At 59.1% G+C, this 14,349-nt stretch overlaps 1 protein-coding gene across 1 annotated transcript in view; it reads right to left on the bottom strand.

Annotated features, from left to right (window-relative positions):
- The window catches only part of LOC311181205 (coronin-7), a gene marked incomplete at its 5' end in the record, with an annotated part of 48,373 nt that overhangs the window by 22,180 nt on the left and 11,844 nt on the right, over nucleotides 1-14,349 (bottom strand). The window contains 3 exons of the mRNA XM_084249513.1: nucleotides 3,916-3,998; nucleotides 4,423-4,509; nucleotides 9,029-9,079. Of these exons, the coding sequence (XP_084105639.1) occupies nucleotides 3,916-3,998; nucleotides 4,423-4,509; nucleotides 9,029-9,079 (221 nt within the window). The remainder of the gene's footprint in view (nucleotides 1-3,915; nucleotides 3,999-4,422; nucleotides 4,510-9,028; nucleotides 9,080-14,349) is intronic.

Raw genomic sequence — 14,349 nt, 5'->3', positions numbered from 1 at the left:
GGCCCAAGGAAACCGAGGAACAAAAGAAACTGGAAAGAAAGACACTCTAGGACAAGCCGTCTTGCTTTGCTCTCAGACTGTATTTATGAGGTCCCTTCCCATTTTTTCTGGGAAAGTGTTTTTCAATTTCAGACAAGGACTGGTTTTTGTAAGACAAACAATGATATGAAGGCCTTTTGTAAGAAAAATAAAAGATAAAATGAGACGGGGGTTTCTCTGGCCCGGCCCCAGAGTGCCTGGGTGCAGGTGGAGAGGAGACTTGGGGGTATGGACACCGGCATGAGCCCACTCCCTACCGGCCTCCCAGGCTCGGGGCTGCCGCAGTGGGGCCGGCCCAGGCATCCGGCTCACGGGCAGGAGCAGGGGGCAGCCTCTCCCCACTGGCCCAACTCCTACCAGCAAGAGCCACTGGCCCCCAGTAAGAGGCTGGGAGGGTCTCCTCGGGCCACCTGCCTCCCTCCGGGGGAGCTCCTGGAGGACCCCGCCCAGGCGCCGCGGCTCAGGCTGGAGCTCTAATGGCAGGAACCTCCTTGGGGTGAGGACAGAGGGGCAGAGTCGGGGCAGGCAGCCCAGGGACAAGACCAAAGGTCGACTTTGGCCGGCAGAGGCCTGGCGATGTCCCTTCACTCCCTGCACGTGGGATGTGCCCGGGCTTTCCAGAAACCCCGGAAGTGGGAGTGTTTTCCAGGAAGGCCGAGGGCCGTGATGGGGGCAGGGCGAGGGAGGCCGAGCTCAGCTCTGGCTGGGAACTTGGGGACAGTGACAAATACAGCAGCTTTCCCTATGCTCCTGGGGGTGGAGGGGAGGTGGGCATGGGGCCAAGGAGAGGCCCTGCAAACCTGGAGCCAGCCTGCCCGAGCCCCAGGCCCAGGTTCCTCCGTGGGTCAGGGGTCACTGGCCCTCCGCCCCAGCCTCACCCCACTGGGGGAAGGAGGCATCCCAGCCAGGTCTGGGGAGCAGGCGCTGTGAATAGGGGCGTTGGTGTCAGCGCCGAGTCAGGCCTGGCCACGCGAGGCTCTGGAATCAATTAGCGGCTGCTGAGGGTTCTGGCACGAGAAGGGAGGAGGCAGGCGTGGGTCGGGCGGGCAGCGGGCCTGGGTGGGGCCCCGTCTTCCTGAGGTGGCGGCCGCGGCCCAGGTGGGCTTCCTGCAGGCCTGGGGCCCATTAGGGGAGCAGCTATGGTGAGGCCTGCCCTCCCCCTCTGCAGCCCCATCAAAGGGGCCATTGTGGGCCTGCGGCCGCTGCTACATAAATGTTTTCACTACGAAGCCAAACCTAGTGGGTCGGCAGTGGGGTGAAGGGACCCCAAAATGGGGCTGGCTGCTCACGCCAGCCCTCCCAGAAGAGAAGTTTGGTTGTCCCATTGGATCAGGGGCCGGAGGAGGGAGGCCCAGGGACCGAAAGGAGGGCCCAGTCAATATGCAGCCCCGCCAGGGCGATCCTGCAGGCCCAGGGGCCACGTGGGGAGATGCCAGCTCCTCTCACGTCCTCCCGGCGGCAGGCCCTAAGCCATGAGGTTGCCAGGCCCCACTGCCCTCTGCAGAAGGGACTTTAAGGCCAGCTTGTGCAGATGGGGACAGGACCCCAACACCCCACCCTGGGCCAGACTGGGGTGGCCAGCCACCAGAGGGCTGGGCTGTCACGAGCAGCAAAAGCCACCAGGAGCAGAGGGGAGCCCCAATCTCCAGGCAATGTGCTGGGGTGTGGAGCCTCTGGCCAGTGGCTAGGCCTCGGGGTGGGTGTCTGGCCAGAGGTAGATACCTTGGTGTGAAGCAGACACGGGGACCCTAGCCACCCTGCATGGTATTGCTGCTGGGGTGACCAAGCACCCCTTGGGGAAGGAGGAGAGAAAACGCCCGTCTGTCTGCAGCGCTGACACAGCTGACCGTTCAGCGTTCAGCGAGCAGGTTTCCCTCAGCCTCAAGGGCAGGCCCTCAGCACACACACCCCCCCCCAGGTGCCTGACAACGCCACGGCTGGTGGAGGGGGGTGTCAGTATCAGCCGGGCCTGGTGTTCCTTCGCACCCCACCTCCTCTCTGCCAAGTGTAGGTCCTGGCAGCCCCAGGGGGCCCGCTCCTGGGTCAGTGTTACAGACAGGACCCCAAGGCCCTGCTCTTTCTACAGGGGCCCAGCTCCTCTTAAAGGAGGTGACCTTACAGAGACGGGTGGCAGGGAGAACAGAGGGGGCAGCCCGACAGGCCCCAGGAGGGACGTCCCAGGGCTCCTTGGAGAGGTGGAAAGTGCCTGTGCCTGACCCCAGCCCTCTGGCCTCTGAAAGCATGCCCCGTTCCCCAGGATGGAGCCAGAGATCTGCCAGAGCCGCTTCTGAGGAGTGCCGTGGAGACGGCCACCTCCTCCCACCTCCTCCCGCCGGCTGTGCCCACCGCGGACACCCTGCGCATTTTTCAGCTCCAGCCCAGTTCACTCGGCAGCCCCGACACCCCTGGGGCTGGGGAGGGGGGGTTTGGCTCCAGGAGGCCAGAGGCTGGCACACATTCCTGGCGCCCACCAGCTTTGCAGAGGGCTGGAGGGTCCCGGTCCCTCTGCCAAGGGTGGAGGCCTGCCGGTGGCACCAGGGCTGAGGGCTGGAGGGGGCGGGACACCGGGCTGGCCGCCCATCTGGGAGTGATCTGAGACATTCCAGGCCTCGCTGGCCCTGGGAGGCTATTCTTAACTGCTGTAATTACAGGGTCAGCCTTGGCCGGTGGCACCGTGGGGTCTGGGCATCGTTAACTCCTCCCGGGGCCACACTAGGGCTGGGCTGCGGATGGCTCCTGGGGGAGGGGACAGAGCAAGCCTGGAAGGCAGGAAGTGGTGGGCGGAGGAGCACTTGATGGCTGGCTCTGGTCCCTGGTCAGGTTGGGCCAGCTCCCTCCAAGGCCACCTCTGCCGGGGGCCTGAGGAGAAGAGACTGCGGCCTGGGGAGGGCCGAGGGCCAGATGCCAGAAAGGCATCAGGGCCAGGAGTGGGTACTGGACACGGAGCCAGGATGTCCCGGAGCTCTGATCGCACCGACACCTGGGGGCCTGGGCCCATGTTCTGAGAGGGGCACTGGGTCTCGCGCGGGCTCCCCTTTCCCATCTGCAAAATGGACCTTGCCAGCCCCCAGTCTGTCCCTGTGCCATGAAAGGGGTTAAGAGTGGAGCCCCACTGCCATCGCGGGCTCCCCTGGTGTCCCAGAGTCTCACCAGGGAACAGCCTGGCAGGAGCTCTCCCGGCATTCAGCCTCCTGCCCTCGCAGACCCGCGAGCAGGGTAGGCCCTATGCCCTCCATGCCTGTGCCGTGGCGAAACGGGAGAGAATGGTGAGAGCCAAGCCCGCGGCCCTCCCGGCTCTGACCCTCGGATGCGGCTTGGAGGGAGCTTGGACAAGAGCTGTGCATCCCCAGCTGGGCACTCACCCTCCCGAGCCGCACGTCCTGGGGCCTCAGAGGGTGCCTGTCCAAGTCTGTCCCCTCAGCCACCTGCACTCCAGCCTGCCAGCCCATCTATCCCCAGCACCCACATCCACCTCACCACTCACCGGCCCCCAGGCCCAGCAAAACCAAGTACATTCGCACATTCTCCGGGTCCAGCCCCTTACACCAAGCCGCACCTGTGCGGCCCCAGCCGTGACCCTGCCCTGCGCCGGGGCTGCTCTGGCCACGTGGGACAGGTGGGTAGCCAGCTTCTGCCAGGCGGTGGGGCCACCTCGCCACGCCTGCTGGGGAGTCGAGGGTCCTGGACACAAGCTGCTTCTGCAAGGACCTCACGGCCCAGCTCTGGCACCTCTGACCACTCTGGCGACCCCTGCCACGCCCCCGCAGCTTCACCCCCCCACTCTGAGCGGCCTCCCAACGGAACCTGGAGGTGCCCCGCAGGGCCCATCCTCCCGGCCCTCCACCCCGGCCTATCCCAGCACGCGGCCACTCCTACCCGGGCGCCGTGTCCAGGGTCAGGGAGGTGAGGGCGCTGGAGAAGTGCCTGGTGTCCCAGAGTCTCACTTCGCGCTCACGCATCTGCAGGGAGGGCGGGGAGGGCTCAGAGAGGCTGGGGCGGCCATTCTTCAGCCCAGCCCCGGCCTCCCTAGGAACCCTGGGCCCAAGGGCAAAGCCTGGCACCGAGTCACATGCCCCACAGCAGCACAGTGCGGGGAGCGGGGCAGGAAGTCACTTCAGGGAGGGAGCTTGGGTCATGCCCTCCCCTTCATGAACCCGAGGGGAAAAGGGGCAGGGGCGGGCCCTCCGCGGTCTCTGGTCCCTGTGGGGCCACCACAGTTCCCAGGGTCGGGCTTAGCTATTGCAAATGGAATCTGCCCGTTCTCAGCGGCCTGTCCCCTGGGGCCCTGACACCCGGCTGCACACACAGCCGTATATGGACAGCATGGAGCTGACCAGTGGGCCTTGTCCCCGCCCTTGGGGTGGTGCATCCAGAGTTCCCTACCTGGTTGAACCCAGTGGACACGAGGTGCTCCTGGGTGCCTGTCCACACCAGCCGGACGTCCCGGTTGTTCTCATGGGCCTGAGTGCTCTGGGGGACACAAGAGAAGTGCTGAGCCACCTGAGGGCAACAGGGGCGGCCTGAACCCACTGGGCCGCCCGCCCCAGGCTGGGCTCATGGCCCATCCTGCTCGCCACCCACCTGCCCTGCTCGCCCACAGGTGTCCTGGAGGCGGTGCTCAGTCACGAGCCACCGCCCCGGCTCTGGGGACCCTGTGGGCTCCCGGAAGCTCACTGCTCTCTTATGAGTGGGGCACACGATGGCCGCCTACTTCCCAACAGGCCGCCCGCAAAGCCCTGTGCAAATCGAGGGATTATGAGCATTTCTGCCTCCTCGGACGCTGCCAGGGGCCAGCCAGGGCCTGGGCCAGCTCTGGGGACAGTCCCTGGAGAGGGCAGAGCAGCCACCCCTCCGCTCTCCCGTGGTGCCGGGGCTGCCAGCAGGAAGGCCTCGTGGGCTGGGGAGGAGAGGCGAGGTCACACCGCGGGCGGCCTGGTCCCCCTGGGCCCAGGCAGGGGGAACCGAGGGGGCCGGAGGAAATGCGAACGGCTCCCTCCCAGTCACCCCCCGCCCCTGGAGCCTGAGACTAAAGACCCGGTTACCAAAAATAGCTCCCCCCCCCCCCCAGCTGTGGCCAGCTTCCTCCAAGCTTCCCACGATCTCCTTGGGAGTGAATGAGGGAGGGAGCCGCGGCGAGGAGCTGGCCCCGCGCCCCCTCCCCAGCCCTTGGAGGCTGACCCCAGCGTGGGAGACGGTTGGAAACACTCCGTGTCGTTCAAGGGGCTTTTCTCACTGCTCTCTTCCCACCCAGTCAAGGCCAGCACAGGAAGTCGGGCTGGAGCCTGAGAACTAGGGCCCTGCACCCCTCGTGCCAGGCAAGAGGGACTGTGGGTCAGGGCGAGGGTCAGCCCCGGCCCTGGCACCCTGATTTGGTCAGTCCGAAGTGCCCGGTGGGCAACTGGCCCTGTGCGGGCAGCAAACCGGATGGCCCCCAAGGCCTCTGCACACCCCGGTTCAGCCGGGTCCTGCCAGGCCACCCCAACAGGTGGCGTGCGGATTGTGGGCGTCGGACTCCACGAGGCAGGACGCCCCCTCATCTCTCCTTCCACAACAGGAGCGCCCCAGCTGCCCACACAACACTGTGTGGCCCCTGGCTCGCACGAAACACGCTGGGGGAGCAGCGGTGACTGGACGGAAGGACTCGGCTGTGACAATTGGTCACATGTCCGCGAAGGGGCCAGGAGGAACACGGAGGGTGGCACTCTCGGCCATGTGAAGGGCTCCCTGCCTCGGTTTCCCTCCCTGTAGCGTTCTCTGGCAGGAGGACCCGCTGGGGAGGATCCTGGGGGCATAAGTGTCAACACTGGCGAAGTGCTCAGCCTCCTGTCAGGGTCCCCACCCACGAGGGTGACAGGCAAGAACACCCCCACAGAGCCACAGCCACAGGCCAGGCCCGGTGGAGTGCTGGGCCCTGGCCACTCCGGGACCTCCGGCTGCCAGTAGACACCCCTGCACAAGCTGCTGGTGGTGGGGGGGGCGGGCCTCTGGGCAGGGCAGTGCTGCAGAGCTGGGGGCCTGCTCCCTGGAGGCCCTGGCCGTGCCTCTCAGCCTCAGAGGGCAGGAGGGCGGCAGGGGAGTTGGGACAGGGAAGAGCTCAGGTTGAGCCCAGTGGCGCCTGCTGCGGGCACACCCTGCTCTGTCAGCCGGGGGGGGGGGGGGGGGGGGCACCGGAAGCCCCTTCCCTTCCTAGCCCCAGATCACTGGAGTGATTTTCATTTTCAAAACTGGCAAGTTCTTCTTGCTGACCTCAGCAGAACTTGGGGAGGAGGGGCGCACTCTCCAGATGCCCAGATTCTCTATCTCCTGGGCGGGGAGGGGGGCTGTAGCTAGAACCCAGCACCCTGCTGTCACGCAGCCCCAGCCCCGGCACTGAGCAGCCTGGGGGGCTGGTGGAGGTAACCTGGGGTGTGCAGTCCAGACCACGGGGTTTCTCTCACAAGGGAGGGCCATCAGACAGGCAGCAGGCCATGCGCTCAGTTCCCCAGTCCCCCCCCCAGACCTTGACTCAAAAAGAGAGCAGGAGGGGTGAGGCCTGGTAGCTCCTGCCCAGCACAGAGGTGCAGGGGTGCAGGAACAGGCGCATACCCTGCATTCCAGCTGGGGTGCAGCCAAATCTCCCTGTCGCCACGGTAACACTTCCGGTGTGGGGCGGGGCAGCTGGGCTCCTTTCACTACCTGACCAGCCCCTACTCAGCCAAACTGATTATGGGGTTCCAGAGGCTGTCCCCACAGAGCCCACCAGATGTGTGGGGGTGATCAGAGGGCACGGCCTGCCTGCACACACCAGAGGTCAGAGGGCTTGACCTGGCGCCCCTTCTACTCCTGACAAGGGTGCCTCCTCAGCCTCAGGCTGCTACTCCCTGGCCCCATAGCTTCAGGACCTCGACAACCCCCTCCTTGGCTCTGGCAAGAGAAGGGACAGCAGCGGGGCCGGGGGCTCTGAAGCCAGACAGGTCCAGCCTGCCTCTGCCACTCAGCTGGACACCCTGGGCAGAAATGCCCCAGGACAGACTGCGAGGGTGGAGAGGGTCCTGTCTGCCAAGGCCTGGGCCATAGTAACTGCTCATAAGAGCCATCTGGACACAGAAGAGGGGTGCTTCCAGCTCAGGACTCCAGAGATAAAACCAAGGCAGGCAGTGGAGGGAGGACTGACCCCCTTGTTCCCTGCTCAGCCCCCCTGGCTCTGGGGGAAGGTCACGGGAGCAAGGAGGGCAGAGGCCAGACACAGGGCCGTGACTCCTTCCTCCACCCCCAGCACAGCCCCCGCTAGTGGGAAGGAGACTCTCAGGAGAAGGTGCTCCCTGAAGGCCTCCCCGCCGCCGGCCCCTCGGCTCACACCGACCCTGGCCGCCAACAGCGGTTTTCCTAATAGAAGCCAGGTGTGGGCCAGATGCCCTGGGCGGAAGTGGGGGCAGGGCCACGCAGAGGGCGGCATTCCAGGCCCCGCTGCCCCCGCGCCCGCGCGCTGGCCGGGCCCAGGCACCGTCCCAGCAGCTGCAGGGGGGAGCCACCCACGCTCTTCCCAGGTCTCCTTGCCCCAGAAGCCCCGTAGGGGGTCCCCAGAACCAGATCCTCTCTCATTTAGGGACTCAGCACCCCTTGGACGACAGCCGATCCGCCTCCGCCGCCGCAGCACCACCACCGGGCCCCTCGCTGGAGGAGGAGGCAGCCCAGGGAGCTGGCCCGATGCAGGACCAGCTGGGGCAGGAGTGGGGGTGCCCCGCACAGTATCCTGAGGGCCCTGCAGAGGAGAGGGCAGCCCGAGAAAGCTGGGAGGAGGCCTCAGTATCTCTTCTTCCAGCTGAACCTGGGAACCCCTTTCTGGGCAGAGGCCTGGGAGTGAGCCAGAGAAAGCTACCGCTCCCACCCACCCCGCCAGCCCCCACGGCCTGGGTGGGGCCGCGACCACTTCCGCCTGGCCCGGCTCACCTGGCACCTGCCAGGCTGAGGCCCGTTTGGGTCTGCAGCCAGTGAGAACTGACTGGACTGCTCAGGCAAGAAGCTGCCATTGGCCACGTAATGGGGTCCTGTGTGTGTGCGAGGAACAGACCCCGCTAGCCCTAGTCAGGGCAGCTGGAGGGTCACCCTTGATCCGGGTAGGGAACATGCCCCAGAGGTGGAGCCCGAATCTGTGAAAGGCCTGGGGCTTCGCTGGGGAGCTAGCACAGGACCCTGGACTTCACTTTCCTCAGCGAAGATAGCGCCTCGCTTTAAAAGTTCTTTTTAAAAACATACAGCTGCTCATTTCACTTCCCCCTTAAAACCCTCTGATGGCTTCCCAAGCCCGGTGACGGGCCCTTCCCGTAGCACAGGTCTCCCCTCCCCCGCCTGTGCCCCCTGCCCAGACTCCCCAGCCAGCTAGCCGCAGCTCCAGCCAGTCTTCAGAGAAGCTCTAAACCACCCCATGTCGAGAAACCCCCCTGGCAAGCAGCCTGTGCCTCCTCCGTCCCCTGGGACCTGCGCTGGCAGGGAGCTGCTATTGTGAGAAGGACCAGCTCCCCGGGGCTCGGGGCTTGTGGCAGGAGCGCCACTCGAAACGCATGGCCACACGCCCAGGACCCAGGTCCTGAGGGCCTGGCAGGCTCCCCCACCCCCAGGCCCGGGCACAGCCCACAGACTCCAGGAGCAGACCCTGCAGCTGTGGGACCAGGAGGGGACAGGGCACAGGCCGTGCCCTCCAAGGCTGTCTGCTGGGAAGAGCCAGTGGGGGATGAGGGTCTCAAGAGGAAGCTGGAGTCTCAAATTAGCTTCCTGAAGCCACAGGGCGCCTCCACCGAAGGCCTGTGGGCAGCCTGGCTGTGCCCACCCTGTGATCAGTCCATCTCCCGGAGCCTAAACACACTTCCCAGAAAGAGCTGCCGGTGCAGGTGACCCCCACACCCTGTGCTTCGGCCCCCGGAGCAGAGGCCACAGCAGCCCCCACACTAGCTGGCACCACAGGGCTCAGCCAGAAAGGAGGCTTTTAGCCAACCTGCTGCCGGTAACTCACCTGGGCGGCCATGGGCTGTGCCCTGGGGTCAAAGATCCGCAGCTGCTTGTCCTGAAAGAGCAGAGAGGAGCAAATGAGAACACAATGGGAGGTGGGCAGGGTCCTGGGTTGGCCTGCCTCCCCACCCCGGGGGACCTGGGCATCACACCCTGGGATGCCCTCCCCAGCTGGGTTCCTGCTTCTCACTGGAGGGGTCTCAAGACCCCCTGGCCCGCCCACCCCAGTCCACTATAGAGGGTTCAGCGATGAGAGTCCACACTCCCAGAGCACCTATTATGTGCTTTCCCCAAATTTCTAACCATTCATCACCATGACCTCTGCACAGGGGGAGAAACAGGCCCAGAACCACACTCTAGGTGAGCAGCCGCTACACCTGCGCCCAGCACTGCTCTCAGCCCAGCCTCGAGGGCTCAGGGTCCCATCATTTCTACACCGGGTGCCCAACCCAATGAGCTTATTCACCCATCCCTCCCTCAGCACACAGTTTCTGTAGTTTCTGTTCAGGTTACCCAACGGGGGCGTGGGGGGTAGGGGGTGTACGCAGGCAGACAAAAGAGATAGGAAATACTGTTTGAAGATTTCGTTATTGTGGAACAGTATGTGAGAGGGAAGCAGATGTGCATCAAGCACTGCAGCAGAGACAAGGCACAGTCTGCATCCCAAGACTATTTACAGGTTTGGGAAAGATATATTTTTAAGTGCTAGAAGGAAGTTGTGGAATAACAAGGCATGGTAAAAATAAACGTAAACCCTACTGTGGACAACGTCCCTGTGTGTTTTGTAAGTTCTTTGAGCCAGGGGAAGGGTTTTGACCGGCGCAGGTGGTGTTATTGCTGGGTGCCAGGGTTTGGGGAAGGTGGGCATGGTCAGCTTTTCACATCTTAACGCAGATCCACTTTGGTTCAATCAGCACAAATTCATATTTTCATATTTTGGAAAACAATGAACTAGCAATGAACAATTCGAATTTGAAATTAAAAACACATTGAAGTCAGTACCCCCAAAATTGAAATACTTAGCTGTAAATCTAATAAGATTATGTATGAGACGTGAGTGAGGAACACTACAAGACTGTGATGGAAAAAAAAAAACCTGTGATGAAAGAAGTCAAAAAGGATCTAAATAAACGGGGGAATAGTCCACATTCATGGACAGTAAGATGCTATACCGTCAAAATACCAGCCCTTCCCAACTATATTTACAGAGGCAATGTGATCCCAGGGAAAATTCCAGCAAGTTATTCTGTGAATGTTGACAAACGGATTTTAGCCTTTAAGTAAAGGTTCAGAATGGTCAACACAAAATTAAAGATGTGCAAAGTTGGAAGACTACCCAACTGTACTAAAAGGCTAGTAATCAAGACAACCCAATACTGGCAAAAGGATAAACATATGGATCAAAGGAATAGACTAGACTCTAGTCAACCGGAGTGACTCCAACACTGACTTTCTATCTTTCACAAAAATTAACTCACAATGAGTGACAGACCTAAATGTAGAATGCAAAGCTGACCTCTACAAGATAACCCGGGAGAAAACACAAGTGACCTTGGGTCTGGCAGTGAGTTTTCAGACATGACACCAAAAGCATGCTCTATAAAGAAAAAGTTGGTGAGTTGGGCTTCGTTAAAATGAAAAACAGGGCCTCCCTGGTGGTGCAAGGGGTTAAGATGCAACCTATGAAGCTATTGGCAGCCACTGCAGCACGGCAGCCACTGCAGCACAAGTTCGATCCCCAGCCAGGGAGCAACCCACATGGCACGGCAGACCTCTCCTGTCTCGCCCGCTGCTCCCCTTAGCAGTGTATTTCGTCAGTCTGCCTGTTCTGTTCCCCGTTCTGTCTTTGGTGAATCCTCTCACCCCCCCACACACACCTCTGGCCTGTACCCCAGTTCTTGTATGCATAAATAAATAAATCTTTAAAAAAAAAAAAGAAAAACATGTACAGTGTCTGCAAAAGACACTGCTGAGGAAGTAAGATGACCACAGACCAGGAGAAAATCTCTGCAAAGCACCCATCTGAGAAAGGACTCGTATTCAAAGCATACCAAAAACAAACAAAACACTTGAAGCTCAAAAAATAAGAACACCAGGCCTCCCTGGTGGCCTGGGGGTTGAGTCTCAGCGCTATCACTGCTAGGGCCTGAGTTCGATCCCCGGCCAGGGAGGTGACCCACATGGCACAGCAGACCTCTCCTGTCTCCCGCTGCTCCCTTCAGCTGTGTATTTCAGTAGATTCGCCTGTTCTGCTCCCTGCTCTGTCTCTGGTGAGTACTCTCACCCCTGCACCTCTGGCTTGCACCCCAGTCCTTCTACACAAAAAATAAATAAACTCTTAAAAAAAAGCCAGTTAAAAAATGGGCAAAATACCTGCACAAATAACTCAGCAAGAAAGACAGGCAGGTGGAAAATGAAGATCTAAAAAGATACTTAATCTCATCTCATTAGGATGTTGTAAATTAAAACAAGATGTCATTACACACCTATTAGAATGGCAAAAATCCAAAACCCAACTGCTGATGAGGAAGCATAGCAATAGGGACACATTCGTGGCTGATGGGAAGACAAAACATTACAGCCACTTTGGAAAAACAACTTGGCATGTTCTTACAAAACTAAGTGTAATCTTACCATATGATCCAGTCCCTGTGCCCTCAAGTATTTACCCAAATGAATCACAAATTTATGTCCACATGAATGTTTACAACAGCTTTACTCATAACTGTAAAAAAACACAGAAGCAACCAAAACGCCCCTCAATATACAAATAGACAAATACAATGGGCTATTGTTCAGAGATAAGGTTAGCTAGATTCCAAATCTTCTAGAAGAAAACACAGAGAGAAACCTTAACACTAGAGTCAGCAATGATTTCTTGGATATGTCAACAAAAAGCAACGGCAACAAAAGCACAATCGGGGCCTCCCTGATGGCGCAAGGGGTTAAGCATCAGCACTATGAAGCTGTCTGCAGCCACTGCAGCACGAGTTCAAGCCCCAGCCAGGGAACTGAACCCACATGGCACAGCAGACCTCTCCCTGCTGCTCCCCTCAGCAGTGTATTTCAGTCAATTCACCTGTTCTGCTCCCAACTCTGTGTCTGGTGAATCCTCTCACCACCCCCCACCTCTGCCCTCTTCCCCAGTTCTTGCATGCATGCATAAATAAATAAATAAATAAACAAAGCTTTTTTTAAAAAAAAAGCAAAATCGACAGATGGGGGCAATGTTGGGACAGAAACTATGTTGCTGCTTTGTTGCCAGAATGAGGGCCACAGCAGTTGTGGAGCAGGTTTGCAAGGCAAGATGCTGCCAGTCGAGCAGAAGTTCTTGTGCCATTTATTGAAATCCTACAGGCTAATAAAAGCTGACTGACGTGCGACAATGGCATGAGGAATAGGATCTGGAGGGTGGGACAGGAATGGGGGACAAAGCTTTCCAAGGGAGAGGGAAGGGGACACTATGACCATGCATCAAGAGACAAGTATGATGTCAAGAGAGCAGAGTATGATGCTATTGCAGGCAGAGTTATCCCGAGACTGCCGTGGAGACAGTCACGTAATCAGGTCAACAGCGGCCTGGGTATCCCAGGGATTTGTAGATAGCAAATAGGTCACAGTTGCCTGTGAATGGCCAGCTCATAGGAACCCATGGGACAAAATCACATTTAAATTTGGTCATCAATAAAGAGAAGTGGGCCTCCTTAGTAGCGCAGCGGTTGAGCGCTGGGTTGCGAAGCTGCCCACAGCCTCTGCAGCGCTGGTTCGATCCCCGGCTGCTGCCCGGCCACTAGAGGAGGGTCCCACATGGCGCGCAGACCTCTCCTGCCACCCGCTGCTCCCCTCAGCAGTGTCCTTCGGTCCTCTGCCTGCTCTGCTCCCCGCTCTGGCTCTGGTGAATTCTCTCACCTTCCCGCGCTTCTGACTGTACCCAGTGCTTGTATAAATAAATAAAAATCTTTAAAAAAAAAATACAAAACAAAAAAATCCAGAAGCATCAGAGTAAAAAGGCCATTTACAGAATGGATAAAACATTTGCAACTCCTATATCCAATAAGGTCATTTGGGCTAATGCCTTGAATACATAAAGAGCTCTACCCTCCAGCAACAGAAATAATCAAATAACCTGACTTGATGTGATCCTGGTGAAAATTCCAGCAAGTTTTTCTGTGGATATTTTTTCTTTTCTTTTTTTTTAAAGATTTATTTATGCATATAAGAATGGGGGTACAGGCCAGAGGTGTGAGCGGGTGAGAGGACTCACCAGAGACAGAGCGGGGAACAGAACAGGCAGATCTACTGAAATCCACTGCTGAGGGGAGCAGCAGGGAGACAGGAGAGATCTGCCGTGCCATGTAGGTAGCTCCCTAGCTGGGGATCAAACTCGTGCTGCAGTGGCTGAGGTTAGCTTCATAGGTTGCTTCTTAAGCCCTTGCGCCACCAGGGAGGCCCTATTCTGTGGATATTGACAAACTGATCCTCGCCCTTAGGCAAAGGCTCAGAGTGGTTAACACATTATTAAAGAGAAACAAAACTTGGATAGATGTTTCTCCAAAGATTACAAACAAATGGCCAACAAGCACAGGAAGGTTGTTCAGCATCTGTAACAGTCAGAGAAACATGAATTGAAACCACGGTGAGGGGTCACCCTGTTCACCCCCAATGGCTACTGGCAAAAACCAGACAAGGACAAGGCTGGGAGGGTGTAGAGAAGGCAGGAGTCTGCACATGGCTGGGGATGTGCAACGCTGTGGAAAACAGCATGAAAAGAATTAAAAATAAAAAACAGGATTATCATATGATGCTGTGATTCCCCTCTAGGAACAGCCAGAGGGAAAGTGGGGTTGTGAGAGCCGCACCTGCATGCCCACGTTCACACAGCGTTACTAGAAATGGCCAGGACGGGGAAGCGACCCATGCCCGCTGGCCTGGGCAGGCAGGCCACAGGTGCTGTGTCCCACGGGACAGTCTTCAGCCTTAAAAAGGAGGGAAATTCTGACACTTGCTGCAGGTGGACGAATGCTGGGGGCATGAGGACAAGGAAGTCAGCCGGACAAGAAAGGACAAGCAGCGTGGGTTCCACTACGTGATGCCCAGGCAGGAGGAGGTGGCGGGGCGGCGGGCAGGGCAGGCGGAAGATGCTGCTGGACGAGGCCGTTTCAGCCCCGGGGACAAAAGGGTCCCGGAGGCCCAGTTCACGGCGATATTAGCAGTTAGTTAGCTTCGCTGAGCTGCATGCTAAAAATGGTTAAAATGGTCCATTTTGTGGGGCCTCCCCGATGGCACAGGCGGTTGAGCGCCGCACTGTGAAGCTGTCCACAGCCT

The sequence above is a fragment of the Talpa europaea genome (assembly GCF_964194135.1).
Source record: "Talpa europaea genome assembly, chromosome: 12".
Taxonomy (NCBI): Eukaryota; Metazoa; Chordata; class Mammalia; order Eulipotyphla; family Talpidae; genus Talpa; species Talpa europaea.
The sequence above is the reverse complement of the archived record's forward strand: the minus strand, read 5'-3'. Positions and strand labels throughout refer to the sequence as shown.